The following is a 25,662-nucleotide window of genomic DNA, read 5'->3' as shown; positions in this document are numbered from 1 at the left end:
CAAAGTTAATTTTTTTTAACTTTTTTTTTAATTTTTCTTTTTCCCTTTTTCAACCAACATCTTATCAATCCCTTTTTTAAAAAACATTTTTATGTTTCATTTTTAGAGTCATATTCTATCCCTTCATAGTAGTTACCCGTATTTTTGGCATATTTATATAAGTTGATCTCTCTTTAAAATTTTGGGATAGTTTCTTCTAACAGATCAAAATATACCCTAAATCTCTAGTGTATGGTTTTTTTCTACTCCCCTGCCTGATCACATTCTCTCCCTTTTTCTTTTTTTTTTTTTAATCCTCTTCTTTCTTTTTTCAAACAACTTCTTATCAATTCCTTTTATAAAATTTTTTTTTAATTTCCATCTTTACAGTCATATTCCATCCCTTCATCATATCAACCCTTATTTTTGTACATATATAAGTTTTTCTTTCTTTAAAATTTTGGGAGGCACTTTCTTCTAACAGACCAAAATACACCCAAAATCTAGTGTGTGGCACTGATCTATGCACCAGCCTGATCATATTTGATCATATTCTGTTTTTTTTTGTTTTGTTCTGTTTTTGTTTGTTTTTATCTTCATCTTTTTCTTTTTCTTTTTTCTCTCTTTCCCTTTCTTTTCCCCGTGCTTCAGGTCTTTTCTGATTTGCTTAGAGTATATTTTTGTGGGACGTTATTACCCTGTTAGCATTTTGTTCTCTCATTCATCTATTCTCCTCTGGACAAAATGACAAGACGGAAAAAATCACCTCAACAAAAAGAACAAGACGTAGTACCGACTGCCAGGGACCTACTCAATACGGACATTAGTATGATGTCGGATTTAGAGTTCAGAATCATCACTTTAAAGATACTAGCTGGGCTTGAAAAAATCATGGAAGTTATTAGAGAAACGCTTTTTGGAGAAATAAAAGAACTAAAATCTAACCAAGTCAAAATCAAAAAGGCTATTAATGAGGTGCAATTAAATATGGGGGCACTAACTGCTAGGATAAATGAGGCAGAAGAGAGAATCAGTGATACAGAAGACAAAATGATGGAAAATAAAGAAGCTGAGGAAAAGAGAGATAAATAACAACTGGATCACGAGGGCAGAATTCGAGAGATAAACGACAGCATAAGACGAAACAACATTAGAATAATTGGGATCCCAGAAGAACAAGAAAGAGAGAGAGGGCAGAAGGTATATGGAGCAAATTATAGCAGAGAACTTCCCTAATTTGGGGAAGGAAACAGGCATCAAAATCCAGGAAGCACAGAGAACACCTCTCAAAATCAATAAAAATAGGTCAACACCCCGACATCTAATAGTACAACTTACGAGTCTCATAGACAAAGAGAAAATCCTGAAACCAGCTCGGGACAAGAGATCTGTAACCTACAATGGTAGAAACATTAGATTGGCAACAGACCTATCCACAGAGACCTGGCAGGCCAGAAAGACTGGCATGATATATTCAGAGCACTAAATGAGAAAAATATGCAGCCAAGAATACTCTATCCAGCCAGGCTGTCATTGAAAATAGAAGGAGAGATAAAAAGCTTCCAGAACAAACAAAAACTAAAGAAATCCACAAACACAAAACCAGCCCGACAAGGAATATTGAAAGGGGTCCCCTAAGCAAAGAGAGAGCGTAAAAGCAACACAGACCAGAAAGGAACACAGACAATATACGGTAACACTCACCTTACAAGCAATACAATGGCACTAAATTCCTATCTTTCAATAGTTACCCTGAATGTAAATGGGCCAAATGCCCCAATCAAAAGACACAGGCTATCAGATTGGATTAAAAAACAAGATCCATCGACACGCTGTCTGCAAGAGACTCATTTTAGACCCAAAGACACGCCCAGATTGAAAGTGAAGGGGTGGAAAACCATTTAGCATGCTAATGGACACCAAAAGAAAGCTGGGGTGGCAATCCTTATATCAGACAAATTAGATTTTAAACCAAAGACTGTAATAAGAGATGAGGAAGGACACTATATCCTACTTAAAGGATCTATCCAACAAGAAGATCAAACAATTGTAAATATCTATGCCCCTAACATGGGAGCAGCCAATTATATAAGGCAATTAATAACAAAAGCAAAGAAACACATCGACAACAATACAATAATAGTGGGGGACTTTAACACCCCCCTCACTGAAATGGACAGATCATCTAAGCAAAAGATCAACAAGGAAATAAAGACTTTAAATGACACACTGGACCAAATGGACTTCACAGACATATTCAGAACATTCCATCCCAAAGCAACGGAATATACATTCTTCTCTAGTGCCCACGGAACATTCTCCAGAATCGATCACATCCTAGGTCATAAATCAGGTCTCAACTGGTACCAAAATATTGGGATCATTCCCTGCCTATTTTCAGACCACAATGCTTTGAAACTAGAACTCAGTCACAAGAGGAAAGTCGGAAAGAACTCAAATACATGGAGGCTAAAGAGCATCCTACTAAAGAATGAATGGGTCAACCAGGAAATTAAAGAAGAATTAAAAAAATTCATGGAAACCAATGAAAATGAAAACATAACTATTCAAAGTCCTTGGGATGCAGCAAAGGCAGTCCTAAGAGGAAAGTATACAGCAATACAAGCCTTTCTCAAGAAACAAGAAAGGTCTCAAGTACACAACCTAACCCTACACCTAAAGGAGCTGGAGAAAGAAGAGCAAATAAAGCCTAAACCCAGCAGGAGAAGAGAAATCATAAAGATCAGAGCAGAAATCAATGAAATAGAAACTAAAAGAACAGTAGAACAGATCAACGAAACTAGGAGCTGGTTTTTTGAAAGAATTAACAAGATTGATAAACCCCTGGCCAGACCTATCAAAAAGAGAAGAGAAATGACCCAAATCAACAAAATCATGAATGAAAGAGGAAAGATCACAACCAACACCAAAGAAATACAATTAGAAGAACATATTAGGAGCAACTCTATGCCAGCAAATTAGATAACCTGGAAGAAATGGATGCATTCCTAGAGATGGATCAACTACCAAAACTGAACCAGGAAGAAATAGAAAACCTGAACAGACCCATAACCACTAAGGAAATTGAAGCAGTCATCAAAAATCTCCCAACAAACAAAAGCCCAGGGCCAGATGGCTTCTCAGGGGAATTCTACCAAACATTTAAAGAAGAATTAATACCTATTCTTCTGAAACTGTTCCAAAAAAGAGAAATGGAAGGAAAACTTCCAAACTCATTTTACGAGGCCAGCATTACCTTGGTCGCAAAACCTGACATAGACCCCATCAAAAAGGAGAATTACAGACCAATATCCCTGATGAACATGGATGCAAAAATTCTCACCAAATACTAGCCAATAGGATCCAACAGTACATTAAAAGGATTATTCACCACGACCAAGTGGGATTTATCCCTGGGCTGCAAGGTTGGTTCAACATCTGCAAATCAATCAGCGTGATACAATACATTAACAAAAGAAAGAACAAGAATCATATGATCCTCTCAATAGATGCAGAAAAAGCATTTGACAAAGTACAGCATCCTTTCTTGATCAAAACTCTTCAGAGTATAGGCATAGAGGGTACATACCTCAATATCATAAAAGCCATCTATGAAAAACACACAGCGAATATCATTCTCAATGGGGAAAAACTGAGAGCTTTCCCCCTAAAGTCAGGAACGTGGCAGGGATGTCCACTATCACCACTGCTATTCAACATAGTATTAGAAGTCTTAGCCACAGCAATCAGACAACAAAAAGAAATAAAAGGCATCCAAATCGGCAAAGAAGTCAAACTCTCACTCTTTGCAGATGATATGATACTTTATGTGGAAAACCCAAAAGACTCCACCCCAAAACTGCAAGAACTCATACAGGAATTCAGTCAAGTGGCAGGATGTAAAATCAATGCACAGAAGTCAGTGGCATTCCTATATACCAACAACAAGGCAGAAGAAAGAGAAATTAAGGAGTCAATCCCATTTACAATTGCACCCAAAACCATAAGATACCTAGGAATAAATCTAACCAAAGAGGCAAAGGATCTGTACTCAGAAAACTATAAAATACTCATGAAAGAAATTGAGGAAGACACAAAGAAATGGAAAAACGTTCCATGCTCATGGATTGGAAGAACACATATTGTGAAGATGTCAATGCTACCTAGAGCAATCTACACATTCAATGCAATCCCCATCAAAATACCATCCACTTTTTTCAAAGAAATGGAACAAATAATCCTAAAATTTGTATGGAACCAGAAAAGACTCCACATAGCCAGAGGAATGTTGAAAAAGAAAAGCAAAGCTGGCGGCATCACAATTCCGGACTTCCAGCTCTATTACAAAGCTGTCATCATCAAGACAGTATGGTACTGGCATAAAAACAGACACATAGATCAATGGCACAGAATAGAGAGCCCAGAAATGGACCCTCAACTCTATGGTCAACTCATCTTCGACAAAGCAGGAAAGAATGTCCAATGGAAAAAAGACAGTCTCTTCAATAAATGGTGTTGGGAAAATTGGACAGCCACATGCAGAAGAATGAAACTGGACCATTTCCTTACACCACACACAAAAATAGACTCCAAATGGTTGAAAGACTTAAATGTGAGACAGGAGTCCATCAAAATCCTAAAGGAGAACACAGGCAGCAACCTCTTCGACCTCAGCCGCAGCAACTTCTTCCTAGAAACATCGCCAAAGGCAAGGGAAGCAAGGGCAAAAATGAACTATTGGGACTTCATCAAGATAAAAAGCTTTTGCAAAGCGAAGGAAACAGTCAACAAAACCAAAAGACAACCGACAGAATGGGAGAAGATATTTGCAAATGACATATCAGATAAAAGGCTAGTATCCAAAATCTATAAAGAACTTATCAAACTCAACACCCAAAGAACAAAGAATCCAATCAAGAAATGGGCAGAAGACATGAACAGACATTTTTCCAAAGAAGACATCCAAATGGCCAACAGACACATGAAAAAGTGCTCAACATTGCTCGGCATCAGGGAAATCCAAATTAAAACCTGAATGAGATACCACCTCACACCAGTCAGAATGGCTAAAATTAACAAGTCAGGAAATGACAGATGTTGGCGGGGATGCGGAGAAACGGGAACCCTCCTACACTGTTGGTGGGAATGCAAGCTGGTGCAGCCACTCTGGAAAACAGTATGGAGGTTCCTCAAACAGTTGAAAACAGAGCTACCATACGATCCAGCAATTGCACTACTGGGTATTTAACCCAAAGATACAAATGTAGGGATCTGAAGGGGTATGTGCACCCCGATGTTTATAGCAGCAATGTCCACAATAGCCAAACTGTGGAAAGAGCCAAGATGTCCATCAACAGATGAATGGATAAAGAAGATGTGGTATATATATACAATGGAATATTATGCAGCCATCAAAAGGAATGAAATCTTGCCCTTTGCAATGACATGGATGGAACTGGAGGGTGTTATGCTGAGCGAAATAAGTCAAACAGAGAAAGACATGTATCATAGGACCTCATTGATATGAGGAATTCTTAATCTCAGGAAACAAACTGAGGGTTGCTGGAGTGGGGGGTGGGTTGGGAGGGATAGGGTGACTGGGTGATAGACACTGGGGAGGGTATGTGCTCTGGTAAGCGCTGTGAATTGTGCAAGACTGTTGAATCTCAGATCTGTACCTCTGAAACAAATAATGCAATATATGTTAAGAAAAAAGAAGAAGATAGCAGGAGGGGAAGAATGAAGGGGGGGAAATCGGAGGGGGAGATGAACCATGAGAGACGATGGACTCTGAAAAACAAACTGAGGGTTCTAGAGAGGAGAGGGGTGAGGAGATGGGTTAGCCTGGTGATGGGTATTAAAGAGGGCACGTTCTGCATGGAGCACTGGGTGTTATGCACGAACAATGAATCATGGAACACTACATCTAAAACTAATGATGTAATGTATGGGGATTAACATAACAATAAAAAAATTTTTTAAAATGTGTTTTCTGCTGGTTTTGGATAGAATGTTCTGTATATATCTGTTAAGTGTATCTGGTCTAATATGTCATTCAAGGCCACTGTTTCCTTGTTTTCTGTCTGGATGAGCTATCCACTGATGTAAGTGGGGTGTTAAAGTCCTGTACTATTACGATTGTATTACCATCAATTTTTCCCTTTGTGTCTGTTAATATTTGCTTCATATATTTAGGTGCTCCCACGCTGGATGCACAAGTACTTAAAACTGTTATATCCTCTTGTTGAATTGATCCCTTTATCATTATGCAATGACCTTTTTAGTCTCTTGTTACAGTCATTGTTTTGAAGTCTATTTTGTCTGAGGAAGTATTGCCACCCCAGCTTTTTCACAGCTCCATTTGCATGAAATATCTTTTTCCATCCCTTCACTTTCAGTCTGTATGTGTCTTTAGGTCTGAAATGAGTCTCTTGTAGGCAGCATATAGAAGGGTCCCTTTTTTTTTTTTAAACCAGTTTTGATTGGTGCATTTAGAACATTTACATTTAAAGCAATTATTGATAAAGACATAGTTATTGTCATTTAGTTAACTGTTTTCTGGTTGTCTTATAGTTTTGCTCTGTTCTTCTTTTTCTGTCTTGTGATTGATGACTTACTTCAGTGTTATATTTGCATTCATTTTCATTTTTTTTGTTATACATTTTGATATATGTTATATCTATTACATTTTGGTTTGTGGTTACCATGAGGTTCATATATAACACCCTAAGTGTACAGTGGTCTATATTAAGTTGATGGTCACTTAAGTTTGAAAACACTATATTTTTATTCCCTCTCCATGTTTTAGGTTATGAGTTCATATTTTACATCATCTTGAGGATCCCTTAACTAATATTTTAGATATAATTGATTTCATTACTCTTGTCTTTTAACCTTCATACTAGCTTTATAAAGGATGGAACTACTACCTTTTATATGTTTACTTTGACCAGTGAAGTTTTTCCTTCCATGATTTTCTCATTTCTAGTTATGGCCTTTTCTTTTCCACTAAAAGATGTCTCTTTAATATTATCTGTAATGCTGGTTTAGTGGTAATGAACTCCTTTAACTTTTGTTTGTCTGGGAAAACTTTATCTCTCCTTCAATTTTGAATGATATTCTTGCCAAGCAGAATATTCTTAGTTGTAAGATTTTTTTATTTCATTTTTTTCCCCTTTCAGCATTTTGAATATATCATGCCACTTGCTCTATCTAGCCTACAAAGTTTCTGCTGAAAAAACAGCTGAGAGCCTCATTGGGTTGCCCTCGTATATAAATAGCAGCTTTTCTCTTGTTGATTTTAAGATTCTTTATCTTTAATTTTTGACATTTTAATTATTATGCGTCTTAGCATGGGCCTCTTGATTCATCTTGTTTGGGGCTCTCTGTGCTTTGTGGATGTGGATGTCTGTTTCCTTCCCCAGGTTAGGAAAGTTTTTAGCTATTATTTCTTCAAATAAGTTCTCTGCCTCTTTCTCGCTCCCTTCTCTTTCTTGAAACCCTACAAAGTGGAAGTCAGTGTGCTTGATGCTGTCCCAGAGGTCCTTCAACCTATTCTATTTTTTTCTTTTTTCTTTTTTCCCTGTTCAGCTTGAGTGCTTTCCATTACTGTCTTCTAGATGATTGATCCATTCTTCTGTACCCTCTAATCTGCTGTTGATTCCCTCTAGTGTATTTTTCACTTCAGTTATTGTATTCTAAAACTCTTACTGTTTTTTTTTTTTATATTTTCTCTTTGTTGAAGTTCTCACTGAGCTCATCTACTATTCTCTCAAGTCCAGTGAGCATCTTTATGACCATTACTTTGAAATCTTTATTAGATTGCTTATCTCCATTTCATTTAGTTTGTAAGTTTTGCCTTGTTCTTTTGTTTGAAGCATATTTTTGTCTCCTCATTTTGATTTTCTTTCTTTGTTTCTACAAATTAAGGAAAACAGTCACATCTCCCAGTCTTGAATGATCAGCCTCACAAAGGAACATCCTCAGTGCCTGGAAGCTTTGGCTGGCTAGCTGGAGCTGAAGCAGGATGGGCCAGTAAGTAGTCCTAGGGCACTCTGTACCAGGGCCACCCCAGCAGGATGGCTAGAGTTGGGAGTGGGCACTGGCTAGGGCACTCCATACAAGGGGCCCTGGTGGGACAGCTGGAACTCAAGCAGGCACAGGCCAGGGCTCTCTGCACAGGGGATGCCCTGTTGGGATAGCTGGAGCTGAAGCGGTGCTCAAGAATTTATCAAGTTTTTAAGAGCTAAGGAAAGCAGGGATTCTTTAGGATGTATGGTAAGAGTTTTGGAAGTGGTGGGGTGGAAGTGAGTGGGTATTATGTAATTGGTAAATGTAGAAGATTTATCAATATTTCTTTTGGCATCAAAACTTTAATGTATGCCACTGCTTTTGATATGGAATGAAATTCTAAATTAATTTAAGGGGGAAACCAGGGAATTGGGTTGGGAGTATATTAATAAAGCTGGGTTCTAGTTCCAGCTCAATCACGTAATATTTATGTGATCTAAAGCTGGTGACTGAACTTCTCTAGGCCTCAGCTTTCTCATCTTGAATAATCTCTTACAGCAGTGGTTCTCAGCTGGGAGAGATACTGCCACCCATAGAATATTTGGAAATTTCTGGAATCATTTTTGGCTGTCATAACTAGCAGTACTACTACTGGCATTTAGAGGCCAGGGCTGCTGCTAAACATCCTACAGTGCACAGGACACAGGACACCATAACATAGGATTATCCAGATCAAAATGTCAACAGTGCCAAGGTTGAGAAACATATCTTACAGTACCTTTAAGCTCTAAAATTCTATAAGTTTTATGTCTGTGTGAGTTGAGAGGGGTAAATATTACCTTGGTGGGTAGAAAACTTAATAGAAAATGATTAAATGAGTTGCTGTGATCATCGTGTACATCAATGACAAAAATCTGCATCTCCTAATAACCAGTTCAGTTACTGAGCAATTAGATTTAGCCTGTAAGACAGTTCCCTCTTCCAGAGAAGTCCAACATGAACAACCTTTAAAAGAAGAGGAAATTTTCTTAAGTATCTTACCTATCTAGGTCTGTAACAAGACAGATTCCAAATTTTGGTTCTCCAATGAATGAGTGCCTCTAACTATAAGGAGTAGTTAACACTTTCAGACTCTCCAGACTTCAACTAATGCTTTGAAATGGTATGAATATAATCTATGAGAGAGTTGGGAGCCCAGAATTTAATGCCCATAAGGCTCTGGTTTAATACCCAACATATGGTTTGTTTTAGCATTTTCTGAAAACTATATACTCTTTGTGTCTTAAAACAGAGGTATTTTATTTGAGTTTCAGAATGTTTTCCTTCATATCCCCCTACTTTTTCTTCATATACAAAAAGAAATGCCCTTCATGTGAAGGATAGCTAACATTACATGGCACACTGATCTCACGACATGAAATTCTGTCACTTCATTTCACTGTTTGGGTAAAGGCAACACTAAAACTCTCAGGTGGAACAGCCTATGAAATGGAGATCTTTTTATTCATATAGCATTTTATTATCCTGAACTCATCCATTCTTACTAGCTATTTATCTAATGTTTATTTTTAATGTAAACTTACTGATTTATATTGGCAGCCCCTTTACTTAAAGATATGCTGAAATTCCCACCAATGCTTTTTATTATTCAAAGCTTGCTAGCTCAGACATGAAAATTTCCCCAATAAGAGGTCTAACTTTTTCTACAAATATCATTGAACCACTTTTCAAATCCTGGAATGTCAAAGAGAAATTTTTCTTCTTTACTCTTCAAACTTAAAATTAGTTTTTTGTTTTTTGGGTTTTTTTAAGAAAATTTCAGGACACCATCTGTACCTTAGTTGAAATGTGTTCCCTACATAGAAAAAAATAAATTTAAAAACTGGCTATCTCATCAAAATAAACCACCAGGGAAGCTTTAATATAATGAGGTTCCTCTAGTTAGTATTGTAACCTAAAGTTTTGGAGAACTGGAGGTCTAATGAAACTCTAGAACCCAAAGGGAATAAAGCAAAGAATGGCAATAGTTTTTAAAAAAAGAATGGGAATAGGTTACATCTGGATAGCATTTTATAACTTATAGTACCACTTTCACTCACAGTCTCATTTGATCCATGTAACAATCCTATAAAATGGGTATTATAATCACCTCTCTACAGATTGAGAGAGTAAGTATCAAATATATTAGGAGACAATTATAACTTTGAAACTTGAAAGTATCAGAGATCAAAGTGGAAACCAGGTCTTCTAGCTCCAAATTACTTTAAAATAAAGATTAAGAAACATACAAATTAGACCGTGGCTTCTCATCTGTCAAGGCTATATGTTTGAACAGAAATACGTGTCAGCCCCCATATAAAATAGCTAGTGAAGGTCCCAAACCTGCAATTAAAGGGCAGACACCTCCTTATGCCACACTGTTCTCTCATCAATGAATATCTGTATACCTATATCTATATACCTATTGCGAGAATTATGCTAGGCATAAAACAAGTTTTCTACCCTCAAACTACAAACTACCTGAAGAGTCAAGACACACAAATAGGAAAAATATACTGCCATTTATAATTTAAATTAATAGGTCAATCTAACATCCAAAGATATGATTCAAATTAGACTATAATTAGGGTAAACCAAATTTTGTGGAGCCTAAAGTGGATACAATTTTGAGTCCCTCATTAGGAAAATAAATACAAAATTATGAATACAAAATTAGGTAATAAGTGAATATTTATTAAGAATGAGAACAAAAATCACAAAAAAATATAAATTTTAAAAGATGGCCACACAAATATCACAAAATCTAGACATATAATATTTTCATTAATTCCTTGGTACACTACAATCTTTCATACATCTTAGGATTTTTAGATCATCTCATTATATGTCAATGATTTTGTAATACTGTCTATGAAAATAACAATGATAATTAAGACTTTAATTCAGGAGCACCTTGGGTTGCCTGGGTGGCTCCGTTGGTTAATTCAGGGGCGCCTGGGTGGCTCAGTCAGTTAAGCATCCAACTCTTGATCTCAGAGTCATGGGACTGAGTCCCATGTCAGGCTCCGCGCTCAGTGGGGAGTCTGCTTGAGACTCTCTTCCTCTCCCTCTCCCTAATTCTTGATTTCAGCTCAGGTCATGACTCCAGGGTTGTGAGATCGAGTCCCACATCAGCCTCCACACTGAGCATGGAGCCTGCCTGGGATTTTCTCTCCCTCTGCACCTCCTCCCACCCCCACTCATGCATGCGCTCTCTCTGTTTATTTTTTTTTTAAGTTTTTATTTATTTATTTGAGAGACAGAGTGAGCAAGAGAGAGCACATGAGCAGGGGCAGAGGGAGAGGGAGAAGCAGGCTCCCCGCTGAGCAGGGAGCCCAATTGGGGCTCGATTCCAGGACTCTGGGATCATGACCTGAGCCGAAGGCAGACACTTAACTGACTGAGCCACCCAGGTGTCCCTCTGTTTAAAAATAAACAAATACATACAATAACGTTTCTTTCACATTTAAGCTGTAAGACTTCAGGATATTTCAAGTTTTCTTTTACAGTGACAAATCTTACTCTTTGACTTGAGAGAACCCATTACCTGCTTTTTCAACCACATACTCACTACAGTGGCATTATGAGGGCTTAAAACTGGTATTCACAGTGGTCTTTACAACCTCATATCACAATCCTAGTAACAACAACGTGGTAGAATATTCCTGGAAACCATGCCTACACTGAGATGGTTAGCAATAACAACTATACATAACAGTGACTGTGGACCACATAAACAATCCCACTAAAACCAGAACAGAATATGTTCCAAACTAAACTCCCATTATCTGGGAAAAATGCCTATGACCATTACGATGGTACTCAACATGAGAAGTATGACAGAAGGGAAGGCAGAGTGGAAGAAGAGAACAGTCTTAATTGATTATGGCTAAGGCATCTAACTTACGCAAATTTGAGGACATATTGCTAGTATGAAATCTAGGGCCTTGTAAGGGATCCCTCTGTAAGTGAGGAGTCCAAAAACCTAAGCTTGATAAACTTCATTTTAAATTTACCTCTCAAAAATTAAGGATCAAATGAATTGCAGTAAAGTGGAAAGTAGTAACAGAAGTAGTAGCAACAACAGTTAATAATAAAGCAAATCTCTACTGACAAACCCCCCCCAAAAAAACAAAAAACAAACCTAACACTATGACCTTATTATTCTGCCAGGCCCTCTGCAGAGCACTTATGTGAATTATGTAATTAATTTTAATTTTACTATATTAATTAGTGTTATATTTGTTACCATTTAGATATTCTGATGGGAGCTTTATATATAGTCACTGGTTTGCAAAACAATCCTACAAAGTTACACATTATCACTACTCTTTTATAGAACAGGAAATTAACTTTGGCAAGTCATATAGCAGAGTTGAGATCCAAATCTCGGTCTAGTTTATGCTCTTCCTAATAAATAGAAATTCAGAAGAGGACAAGGTCACTCCAGGTTAGAAATCCAAAAAAGACTTTACAGAGAAGTACACTAAGCTGGATACTAGGGAATGAATAGCAATTAAGAGAAGAGTATGCTCTATGTTTGGGGGTAGATGGGCCATGATAATAAAATAGAAATGGAAAAAACAAGGGTTACTCAGTAACCCTTCTTCAGTAAACAATTCTACAGAGCCAAAGACCATACTCCAAATCATGATTCCCAATAAAAAGGGAATAAAATAAGTCTTATCATCAATTTTTCTTCTATTATACAGCCATAATCTTGCAAAAGAAAAAAAGAAAGCAACATTTCTCTAGAATCCAACTCCCCCATGGCAAAGGTGGATGTGGACATTCAGAGAACTGCTTCATCTCTGTCATCAGGGAACCCAAATCTAATGATTTCTTCCTTGAAGGAAAAGCTTGATTTCCACTGGAAACTAAGGCTTCACAACCAAGCACATCACATTATCATCGGGCTATAGTCATGAGTCTTAAAACTGGAGCATCTAAATTCCAATTAAACTTTCTTCCTCGAGGTTTCATTAAAAGTAGCTTTAAAAAAATATGAGCTAGGGCGCCTGGGTGGCTCAGTTGGTTAAGCGACTGCCTTCGGCTCAGGTGATGATCCCGGAGTCCCTGGATCGAGTTCTGCATCGGGCTCCCTGCTCAGCAGGGAGTCTGCTTCTCCCTCTGACCCTCCCGACCCTCCCCCCTCTCATGTGCTCTCTCGCTCAGTCTCTCTCTAATAAATAAATAAAATCTTAAAAAAAAATGAGCTAAAAGGTAGTGCTCACATATAAGAATAGAAGCAACCAAAGTTTTAACAGATTTTATTTCCCCTACACGTAGAAAACGTACCTGACAAGAAGAGCACAGAAAGTAAAATCTGTGAGTTGAAGAGAGAACAAAACACAAAAACATACTCCTTCTCAAAAAAGTTACCTGACCCTGAACTCACTCTGAGGAATAGTTTGTTGCAATTTGCAAACAGCATGTGGGATATTAGCCACAGGGTAATAGGAGGAGAAAATATTTGTTCTGGCTTCAATGAAGTCCAAATCCCTCATCCGGTGTTATTAAACATCTTTAGGATTCTTCTCTCCTCACTAATGCCTAAGTAAGAGGAAGAGAGAGTGAGCCAGGGAGGAAAGAGAGAGACAGAGAGAGAGCTGCTATAAGCAGACGTAAGAAGTAGATGGAAGAGGAAGTCCAGCAATAATTTCATCTCGACATTTCATTCTGTTTTTCATACAGCTTAACCCTGCATACCTCCTGAAGCTGTACTAACATGATGAAAACACTGTGAAAATTACAGAATTAAGTATTTTTAAAGTTACATGTATACTCGGTTTCCCATTTATATCAAAGTCTACATTCTCTGACTTATCTACCAGAGTAATTTAAATTGGAAATGTACAGAGAATAAGACCAGATGGGGTTTTTTTAAAGATTTTATTTATTCATTTGATAGAGAAAGTGAACGAGGAAGAGAGTGAGCACGAGCAGGGGAGGAGCAGAGGAAGAGGGAGAAGCAGACTCCCTGCTAAACAATCTGGGACTCAATCTCAGGACTCTGGGATCATGACCTGAGTCAAAGGCAGATGCTTAACTGACTGAGCCACCTATGTACCCATGACCAGATGTTTGAAACTAACAGTCATTATCCATAAGTAGTCTAACAGAAAAGTTAGCCTATAACAGAATTAACAGAGAGAAGAAATGACATAAGAATAAAATAATATTTTTGTAATCCTCCTGAACTCTACTTGCAGTCAGCATCTATTTCAAAAAAAACATTCATTCTAAGGATGTGTCCCCACTGGGATCCTGAGCCCTAGAGCAGGCTTCTCAACCTAAGGTGCATAAATAATCTTCTGGGGGCTACAAACTCCCAAAAATAGTATATAAAAGATTTTATATATGTACATAAATATACTCTTTGGAGGAAAGGGTCCACAGCTTTCATTAGTTCCTATAAAGTGTTCATAACATAAGCTACTTTACCTATGTACCCTAATGGTATGAAACAATTGCCCGGTAAATTAAAGACACTTAAATATTTGGTGTTTTTTTTGTTTTGTTTTGTTTGTTTTTGTCCTTCACAACTACGGTTCTAAACGGGTTCTTTATTACCAGTGGACTTATGGGCAGAATGAAACTTCATATCTGATACAAAGAAATCAAACTGAATTAAGAACACCAACCCAACCAAATAGCTCTCAATTTTAAATTCGGGGTAAACAAACACAGAAACTCTTAAAACATTAAATGTAGTAAGGCTGTAGCAGACTTAAAAAATACAAAAACCCTGAGGCTCTGTAAGATGCATGCTCCCAACCTCTTAAGAGTTCAAACCAAGTTTACCTGGCTCTAATGCACTTCTAAACTTTGAGAAGAGAAAGATATTTCTATAAACTAGGTTTTCAAAACCTTCTAATGCATTTTTAATTAAAAAATAAACTAATTCAACTAATCAGTTAAAAATTCTCTTAAATTCCCATAAAATCACTTCTTTGGATGTGAAACTCATATAGCTTAAGTGAGTCATCTAATAAGGGGAATAAAATGTGGATGTTTTGCTGGTAGTGCGAAAGGGATGGTGTTTAAATTACTTTCAAATGATTTGGATTAAAACCAGTATTATCTCCCCAAGGTCCAAAAATGAATCACATGCAATGCTGGGAAATGAATCCAGAATGCCTAACACCCACGATGCTGTGCTCCTTCCTTCACCCAGAAAAGTATCTGAAAGGCTACAAACAATGGAGCCTTCCCAAGATGCAGTGGGTGGTTTTCTTCCTCACAGTACATGGGCTGAGACTATCAGAGAACGAGCATTTTATTCTGTAGGAATATGAATCTCAGATTCAGATTTCAGCTATAAAGCTCAAGGTTACTTTTACATTTTGCCACTGAATGTCTTCACCTTCACCAGTTGCCTGTCTAGGGCAGAACAGCTGTAATTCTCCAAATTTTAAGTTGCTGTATCTTGAATGATAGATGGTTGCTTCTCAGAGAATCCAACCCAAGGACAGAGATTATAGTTGTACAATTCAGTATATCTTTAAAATAATATACCCCTAAGGGTGCCTGGTGGCTCAGTTGGTTAAGCGTCCCACTCTTGGTTCAGCTCAGGTCATGATCTCATGGGTGGTGGGACGTAGCCTGGCACCAGGCTCCACTCTCAGCGAGGAGTCTGCTTAAAGATTCTCTCTCTCTTTCCCTCCCCCCACATGTACATGCACTCTCTCACTCTTTAAAATAAATAAATAAATGTTAAAAAAAATAATATAGCCCCATTCTTAAAGCAGTGATGCTTAGCAAGAATCATATAATCCCTCCCTTCAAGTATATCACAACCCGGGGCGCCTGAGTGGCTCAGTCGGTTAACATCTGCCTTCAGCTCAGGTCATGATCCCACGGTCCTGGGATCGAGCCCCACATCGGGCTCTCTGCTCAGCGGGACCCTGCTTCTCCCTCTCCCTGCTGCTCCTCCTGCTTGTACTCTCTCTCTGTCAAATAAATAAATAAAACCTTAAAAAAAAAAAGTATATCACAACCTGTCTGGGGGTATATGTGCTCTGAAAAAACATAGTCAATACTTTTATTTTATATTTGAAACTGAAAACAAAAGACATTACCTTCACAATATGAACATTTAAAGAAAGGTATGTGAGGGGCGCCTGGATGGTGCAGAGGGTTAAGTGTCTGACTCTTGGTTTTGGCTCAGGTCATGACCTCAGGATTGTGAGATGTAGCCCCCCTGCATCAGGCTCCACACTCAGTGTGGAGTCTGCTTGAGATTCTCCCTCCCTCTCTCTCCACCCCTCCTGCTTGTGCACGTGTGTATGCTCGCTCTCTCTTTCTCTAAAAAATAAATAAATCTTTTAAGAAAATAAAGAAAGAAAGATATGTGACTCTTACATTAATTAAAAGGGGAAACAGAGTAAGTAAAAGCTGAGATTCCTGTTTCCAGCAGTACAGTGGATTAGATACTCCAAAAGGCCTTTTCACTCCAACAAGGTCCTACCATAGTTTTTAATACATTTCTGGGCTCCCAGAAAGTGGGGGGATCTTTAAAAGAGCAAATAAAATATCTATGGGCTGAAACCAGAAAGATGGGTAGGGATGTGACCCTACAGCAAATGCTCATTTTTAACACTTCAGTGGGGAGACTGTGCCCTTGGGCCAGCAGGAAGGCAGAGAAGTTAAGCCTGAGATTTTCCAATAATCCCAGGGACTCTCAAAGGGGTAAAGCCATCCCAGGTGGCCACTGCCTGGTGGAAGCATACTCTCTCACAAAAAGCATCTTCAGATCAGACCCTGCACTAATTACAATCAATCAAATATCAGCTTATGAGTAAAGAAAAACAAACAAACCACCACAAGATTCATGAGAAACAACATTAGATTTAGATCTCCAAGAATGTCAGATATTTGAAATATCAGATAAAGAACTTAAAACAGCTATGCATGAAATGTTTTTTAAAAAGGACTTAAAAAAAATTAACAAGCAAAAGAGACCAGATTATAAAAAGAACCAAGTAAAATTACAGAAATGAGCAATGTTAAGTGGTAAAAAAAAAACCCAAAAAACAAAAAACAAACAAAACCCTTACGTACTGGTTAAATAACAGATTAGACACAGCTGAAAAAAGAAAGAGCTATAAAGCAAAGCTAAATAAATAACCCAGAATAGCACAAAGGGAAGAATATGAAATTATGACAGAAAGGTTAACAGTCTTAGAAGAGAGAATGACTGAATACATATCAAATCAGAGTCCCAGAAGGAAAGAATTAAGGAACCAGAAGGTAGACAGTATTTGAACAGATAATGTCTGAGAATTCTCAGGAAAGATATAAAGTCATAGATACACAAAGTGTAACAAATTAACAAGGAAAATAACTAAAAAGAAACACACCCTAGACACACTGTAGTAACATTTCAGAATACCAAAGACAAAGAAAAGATCTTTAAAGTAGCTGGAGAGAAGACAGGCAACCCAGAAAAGGCTAAGGATATGGCTAACTGCAGACTTCCCAAAAGTAATAATGGAAACCAGAAAGCATGTGTGTTAGATATTCTAGGCTCTAAGACAAAATAACTGTCAACCAAAAATTACACATCTAGCAAATCTATATTTCAAGAACAAAATAAATATATTTTTAGATACACATAAAAGTGAATTGAAGATCATGAGACCTACCCTGAAGGAAGTGATCTTGAACTTCCTAACCAACCCTTCCTTTCCAATCTTCTTGAATATCAGACTAATACTTCCAAAATAATTTTGATCTTATCACTTCCCTGCTTCAAACTGCCACATGAATTTCTAGAACCTACATAATAAGGTCCAAATTTCTTAGCCTGGCATTGAAAGCACTTTACAATCTAGTTACTCTCCAATGTTCTTCACAATGGACGATCTGGCTCCTCAATTTACTAACTGTAACCCTAAGCTGATAATTAACCTGACTGAGCCTCAGATTCATCATCTGCAAAATGAAACCTATAAAAACTGATTTCTGAGATCAATTAAAAGAGCCCAGGTAAAGCTATCAGCACAGCACCTGGCACACAGTTCTCAATAAATGGTAGGTGGTATTTTTTCTCATTATAACTTATAGGTCCTAAAATACAACATATGCATTCCCAACTCCATGCCTTTGCTCATAATATTTCCTTCACTTTACTGGCCCTCAACACCTCCATTCCCCAAATCTGCACTAGATAAATGAGAATTATCCCTAAAAGTCCATCTCCTTCTTGAAATTCTCCCCTACCAGGCAAGCGCAAGTAAGTGCTCTTGCTTCTAAATACATTAAAATATTTCCCAAGATGCTACTCTGTTCACTATCTAAACTGTATGTTTCTTCTGGTCTGGAGAAGTATTCATCTTAGATTTCCCTGTTTTGCTCATGAAAAGCTTTACAGCCATGAAAACAGAGACTGCCAAATAAATATGGATTGGCTGGTTAAGTTCCAGCACCCTGACAGAGATACTTTAGAGGAAAAACATGGGGGGAAAAAAAAAGGCAGCTGTCTTAGGATTTGCTGCATTCTTTATAACCCTCCAGACAGCTGCACCTCATTCTAAAGACATTATGTATTTTCCTTAGAGAAAGACATCAAACAAGGAAGTCCATGGTGGGCAGGAAGAAGTGATAAGGGTACATGAGCTGACAGCCCACTTCAGGAAACATCTTTCAGAGTCTATTTTCCAAGGAAGTCAATTTGACCTGGTGTTCCTCTCACCCAAGACAAAGAAAACAGTCCTCCAGGAGTTGCCCAGTTGGCACAAAGGAGGTGTTCAATAAATGCTGGCTGACTCTGAACAGGCAAACCACAGCAACTACTCAGATTATTTTGTTTGTTCAAAAAAAAAAAGGAGAGAGGCAGATTTTCTCATCAGCTCTCTTTCAGTTTTCCAGTTAACCATTTGCTGAGGATGCCACAGCTGGCTCCCCAACCCAAAAGCCAGTGACAGCAAATCTCTCAAATGAGTCACAAACAATGCATGATCAAACAACTGAATCAAGTCAGCCCCTCCTTCATTTTCTGTGGCTGATGTTAATTAAAGAGCACAAGCAACATGCTATCACATTGAACTAAACAGTTTTTCATTTTAAAAGAAAATCTTTACTGGTGTCAAATTTAAAATTCCACTTTTGTATCTATTAGAGGCCAAGACAAAATGCAATTTTTTTTCATTATATAAAAAACATTTAAAGAAATTAAAGAAAACTTGGAAAAAAGACAAAAGAATCAGCCAGAAAAAAGAGAAGAGTAGAAAACAATCAGCCATAAGACTTACCACTCAAAAACAGCACATATCAACATTTTGGTTCATTGTATTTCCATTTTTCCCCCTAAGCATAAGATTAGTTTTGCAAGTTTTGCCTACCTGTAATCATATAGTATATGCTAGTCTCATCTGCAGCTTGTGTGACTTAAATTATACCATAAGCATTTCCCCACTTTTTTTCTTCTTAACTTTGTGTAACTGCATAGATGGTAAAGATTTTTAATTAAACCAAGAAATACCATTTGCTTTCTTTCACAGAAACTACTTTAGTAAAAACTGAGAATTTCCAAAGTTCCTGGGGCCACTAGAGCTAAAATACATGAAAAATGCCTAGACACATAGGAAGTTTTTAAGACAGTTAACTGACTTGCAAGTAACAAAGAGAATATTTACTATAGTCGTATCTGGAAAGATACAAAAGAAATTAAATTCAGCCTCTGTTCCCAATGAATTTTTAATACCACTGAGAAGATAAAATATATTTACACCCAATAATTGAAACCTAGCATACAACGGTCCTGGCTTTTCTAGAGCTGGGGATATTTTATTCATTTCAGCAGCTCTAGCATGAAAAACAGTGCCTGGCATAAAACAGATACTCAAGAAATGACTGTTGGACTAAACTGAACTACAAACGAAGAGCTATGCTTCTATGGAAATAGGAAAGGTCACTGCGAGCTGAGGTTAGGTTAGGCAGGGTAGCGGCATGAATACAGCAGAATGTGACTCTGGCAATAATTTACAGAAAGAAGGCTGAACCATAGAAGCTTTGGGATTCTGTGAAAATGAAAGATAACATAAGAAAAAAGTGTTTGTATAGTCTTAATTTATTAAACAGTTTGATGTTTCTACACAATCAGCATTGAAACCCCTGTTGAATATACACTAACTACTCATGGGAAATACAATATATAACATAATAGATACTACCTAAAAACAAAGAAAACACATGAACACAAAATACTACAGCATTCCTTTAAATCAGAAACAAAGGCTAATTCTCAGGAAGCTTTCTGTATATCATGACAAGTGGCAAAGAGGCAGTAAATTAAGGCTTTAGATCTCCACATACAGTACCATAGTGGATACTGTCCTTGCTAAACTAGGTGTAAAAGAATGTGCTTACCAAAACGTTCTTTCAGGATCTCTTTATACTCCAGTGAAGCTATTTGCATATATGGTTAGCATTCAGAGGGTAGAGAAAGAAGATCTGAAATCTGTATTCAACCCTAACAACATCACACTCACACCACCTGATTCTAAACATAACTTAAAAAGGGAATCCAGCTTCATGAAGTGTCTCATTCAACAGACTCCATACATCTAACTTCATTCACACGCATATTTTCTTTTCTTTTACCCCACTTGTGCTCTGAAAAAATTCAAAGAATTTATGGAGAAGGAATCTGCCAATATCACATCTCTAACAGCTGCTAGCTGGATATACTAAATCCATAGCTCCTTCAGTTACATTATATGTCCATGTCAGAAAGTGTGCTTAATTACAAATATGGTTTCTTTCAAAGAAACTCTTCTAAGCCTAGCCTACTGGGCCTCCTTAAGAGCAAGTTACATAGACCTTAGGGGCTGGGGGGAGGATAATTTTGTCTGGATGTAATACTGCAATTACTTAGGATTCATAAGTATTTCTAATAGCTATCCATTCAGTCTCGGCAGCCTGAAGCACTCAAGAAGAAATGCCTATCAACAAGTCTTTTGGGAATGAACAGCTGATTTGAGGAACTGCATGCCACAGGGCAGGTGTTCTTTGTTTTTCTGAACACACACACACACACACACACACACACATCTGATAGTGATTATATCTGCCAGATAATTTAAAAAGAATTAAAACAATATAAAATAAATCATTCTAAAAAATGTTTTAGAATATTTTTCAAAAATTTTCCTGGAAGTTTTAATTTTCAGATTTTGCTAAACTTTAGCACACAAGTTGTCTTATCCCAAGAATACAAACTGTTACTGTTTTAATTCTAAATGAAGCACTTCTCTCTAGGACATCAAAAGATTTGGAAACCAAAAAGTAATTACTACATAATCATTCAAAAAAGACATGTGGTGTAACATTTGTAAGGCTGAACTGCACCTGTTACCAATACAACAAAAGAATATTTTATGTACAAACCACACAGCTTTGAACATTTGATGATTTGTTAAACTGGTGCATAACAAGAAATCCACTGTCAAATGCAATACAAGTAACCAGAAATTAGATTAACAAAAATAGTTCAAGATTTCTAAATTTAAAATGCATGGGTTTATCACCCTGAGCAAGTTACTGAATCTCTCTGTACTTGTTTCTTCATCCACAAAATGGGCAAAATAATAGTAACAACCTGAGAGTTGTTATCAACATGAAATGAATACATATTAAATTGTTATAACAGAGCCTGGCAAAGGCTAATAAAAAAAAGTGTTATATCAGGAACAAATTTTTTAGATGACAATGCTGAAAAATAATAGTAATTGAAAAGAATAATCATATAAATAAAAAAGACACAGCTATCATGACCTGTGAAAGAATAAAGTTTTCAAGGTATTACAGTATGTTTAGAGTACATACAAAATAACAGAAAAAGAGCTCCCTACTTAAAAAAAAAAAAAGCTGCATCCTCTCAAAGTGATAGTCATCAGCCCTATTTTGCAAAATTTTATGCTTCCTCCTATGCTCTGCAGGTAAATCCCAGCCCTTAATATCAAGAAAGCCACAAAACCTGCACCTCCAGGAAAGCAAAATAAAGTTAAGGGTATGCGAGGTCCTTAGCATCTTCTTTAGTTTTATTAACAAGCCACCAAGTTGAAATTCATTCCTAAACTAAATTGCCAAATGTGTCTGCAATAAAAACTGCAAACTTTCATGTGAACAGAACTTTTCAACAATAGAGAGTTGTTCCAATCTGTGAATAGGACAGTGTCAGTGTGACCAACAAAGCCGGGAGCTGGACATTCCTGACACCCTTGTCCCCTGGCTAGCCTTTGATCATTTATATCTCCCAACCACATGTTTTTGGAAATCACTTTCAGGCAAAGTATATGGACAACATCTATACCCTGAAACTGATCCCTCATCATAGAGTCCTGTTTCCACAGCTCCTCAGACCCTCACTTTTATCTACCACCATTATGAACATCCCACAAGAATGAACATCAAACACAGGAGTGCTTTGTTTTCCCAGTCTGTCCACCCCCACTCCCAGTCACTTTGTGCTTTAATTTGTATATTTTGGAAAACATCATGGGATGACAACGGCAACTCAGCCAAACAATAAAATGACCGAAGAACTGAAAAGCCCTTCGGATGGTTCTACGGATCTGGTTACCTGCGGATGTCCACCACGGAAGTGTGGTAGTGCTTTATGGAAACGCGAGTCAGAACTCACTTGGAACACTGTCTTGGAAAGGAGACTTAAGTCTTAGTTCTCTTACCTGGAAATGGGTTAATAAAATCCACCTCACAAAGCTCTTGTAAGCACTAAATGAGATAAAGATTTCAAAGTGCCCACTATACAGCACATGCGCACTAAATACAATCTACTTCAGTCCCGTCCAGCTGTCCTGGGACACACAAATCTAAGAGAATTCCAGACAGTGGCAAGGAATAAACTCCCAGGTTTGTCAGTGTGACCTGATCAAAACGGCCCAGATGCTCCTTCCGGGTAAAGGTCTGTGGGGTCTCCTAGGCCAGGCTGGAGACAAAAAGGCTACTTGATGGAGATCTGTGCCATTTTACTTCCCCCGAAGTAAAGCTGGGTTTGCCCAATTCAGTTCCTTTGTTCACGGCAAGAGAGAAATGAACAGCAGACCCCCAGAAGGCTAGGACCAAGAAGACAGACGGGCCTCAGAGCTGTGCCTCGCTGGTACTTCGGGAGGCCCCCCACCATCCACTTCTGGGCAAGGCGCTCGCTCCGCAGTGTCTTCCAGCAAGTTCCGAGCCCACGCCTAAGCTGCCAGCGTCTTTCCAGAGAGATGTACCCTCTGCCCGGGGACCAGCCCACCGCCCGGAGCGAGCTGCCCGGGCCCCTCACACCCCCGCGCCCACCCGGCTGGGACGCCGCCTGGAGGCCCCGCATCGACCCCTTTCCGCCGGGACGCGGGCGCGCGCCGCTCCTCCGGCCGAGTCCCCCGCTCGCCTGGAGCCGGGACCGCTATTCCCGCCCGGACCGATTCCAGCCGCTGCGCTCGACTCCCATCCGCCCCAGGTCCTGCTCTCCCAAAGGCAGAAACACGCACACTCACCCCTGAAAAGCAGTAGAAGGAAGAAGTCGGGCAGCCGGGCGCAGAGCCGGACCGCCGGCCGCCGCCTCAGCGCCATGACGAGGGGAGCTGAGGGGCCGCGGGCTCGCGGCGCAGCTAGGCTTCCCCGCGCGCATGCGCCCTGCCCGCCGGGGCCCCTACTACCCGCCCCTAGTTACCATAGCGACACCTGGCCCGGCACAGCCGTCACCATGGTGACAAAGGAAGCTGAAATCTGGTTGCTACGATGCAGGGATGCTCTAGACCCGCGCCCAGGCGGTCTCATTCAAAGAATTTGATGGAGGAGGTAAAGAAGTGTGTTCAAGAGTGGGGCGGGGTTGGGCGCCTGGGTGGCTCAGTTGGTTGAGCGACTGCCTTCGGCTCAGGTCATGATCCCGGAGTCCCGGGATCGAGTCCCGCATCGGGCTCCCTGCTCAGCGGGGACTCTGCTTCTCCCTCTGACTGTACTCTCTCTCATTCTCTCTCTCTCAAGTAAATAAATAAAATCTTTTAAAACAACAACAAAAAAAGAATGGGGCGGGGTAAATTTCCATACCTATAAAATGAATCAGGCACTACAAATCGGAGAAGGAACGCTCAATTAAAACTTGGAAATGAAGTGTTTTCTCACAAATAAAGATGCAATCTAATTGTCTTTGAAGTATTATTGCCTGCACCACTTTTGAGGCCCTGATTCCAAATGTGATGGAAGGAAAAAGCACTGAAATCTACTTAAAACACAAGCAAGACAAAAACAAACAAACACATAAGCAAGACATTTATTATGTAGCATATAAAAGTGATTCTAAAATAAACATAATCCATAGTTTCTGTGGTAGATCAAAAACATGATGATAGGGGCGCCTGGGTGGCTCAGTCCTTAAGCGTCTGCCTCCGGCTCAGGTCGTGATCCCGGGGTCCTGGGATCGAGCCCCACATCGGGCTCCCTGCTCAGTGGAAGGCCTGCTTCTCCCTCTCCCTCTCCCCCTGCTTGGTGTTCCCTCTCTCTCGCTGTGTCTCTCTCTGTCAAACAAATAAATAAAATCTTTAAAAAAACCACATGATGTTATACCCATAGTTTCTTGGAGAAAAGCAGGATAATTCTTTTCTCTGATTTCTGAATATTGGAAAATGGTAAGGCCAGGGTAGAAAATGGAGCAGAATCTTATGAGGACAAGGAGATAAGATGAAAGATAAAATGCACTGGAAATTGGACCAAAGGATGGAAGAAGTTTTGTGTGTCACTTAATACTGTGAAAATTCTTGAAATAGTTTGTATTATATCTAATATAGAAAATCCACCCTTAATGCTCCAGAAAAAAACTTAAAAACAGAATTTTGAATATAATTATTAGTATAATATGCCAGAGTTTCCAACAACTAATATTTTTTTAATGTTTAACTTAAGGACTTCATTTTTCACACAGTCGCCCTACATTTTTTTAGTATTTTTAGTTTTTACAAAGTAGAACAGTGTGTGTGTATAATTTCCATATGTACCGAATTATGAATGCCAAGAAACATGAAATAGATTGAGGTTGTTGCCAAGGATATGCTTCAACTGCCATCACTTTATGATCTTCTTTATAAATCTTTATAATTGCTCAAAACTTTGCAAGTGTGAATTAATTACATTCTCAAAATCTCATAAAGACAGAAAAAAATTTAAAAATAACTCAACAACCTGCTATGATTTTATTTGTCCTTCCTTTCTTAAACATTCTTTCTGTTCCAGTTCACCATATTCCAGTCACAAGTAAAAGTATCTGAAAATTATATTAGAGTGGCAGCCTTTCTCCCTTCATCAAACACAACTTACAGCAATTAAAAAGAGGAAAATTCTTCTTAGGCCCACTGACTTTTTTCCTTTTGCTTTCTCTTTTCTTTATCATTCCCTTTAGTTCCTGGATATATAGCCAGGCATATTTGCCTAAATGAAGGAATCATTTTGGTTACCTGAGAAATATGAAGTGTCCGACTATGGATGGAGTAGTTTTCAAAAACTAGTGCCTCTTTTCTCCTGCTGTATTTCCTGTGTTTGCACTGTGATATGATTATATTAAATGGTCTTCTCTGTTAGGGAATCTTTTCAAACTCAGAAGACAGAGTTTGACAGACAGCCAGAGAGAAAGGC

At 38.4% G+C, this 25,662-nt stretch overlaps 1 protein-coding gene across 2 annotated transcripts in view; it reads right to left on the bottom strand.

Moving 5' to 3' along the window:
- JAM3 (junctional adhesion molecule 3) overlaps positions 1 to 23,649 on the bottom strand; it is a 105,267-nt gene extending 81,618 nt beyond the window's left edge. Inside the window, exon 1 of one of the 2 annotated variants that reach the window (XM_035009319.1) lies at positions 23,532 to 23,649. In XM_035009319.1, coding sequence (XP_034865210.1) covers positions 23,532 to 23,607 — 76 coding nt within the window. In that variant the 5' untranslated portion in view covers positions 23,608 to 23,649. The remainder of the gene's footprint in view (positions 1 to 23,531) is intronic. The other variant, XM_035009320.1, reaches the window with a different exon arrangement.
- Between the last annotated feature and the right edge of the window lie 2,013 nt (positions 23,650 to 25,662).

The sequence above is a fragment of the Mirounga leonina genome, unplaced genomic scaffold, assembly GCF_011800145.1.
Source record: "Mirounga leonina isolate KUSES-001 unplaced genomic scaffold, KU_Mleo_1.0 Mir_153, whole genome shotgun sequence".
Classification (NCBI taxonomy): domain Eukaryota; kingdom Metazoa; phylum Chordata; class Mammalia; order Carnivora; family Phocidae; genus Mirounga; species Mirounga leonina.
The sequence above is the reverse complement of the archived record's forward strand: the minus strand, read 5'-3'. Positions and strand labels throughout refer to the sequence as shown.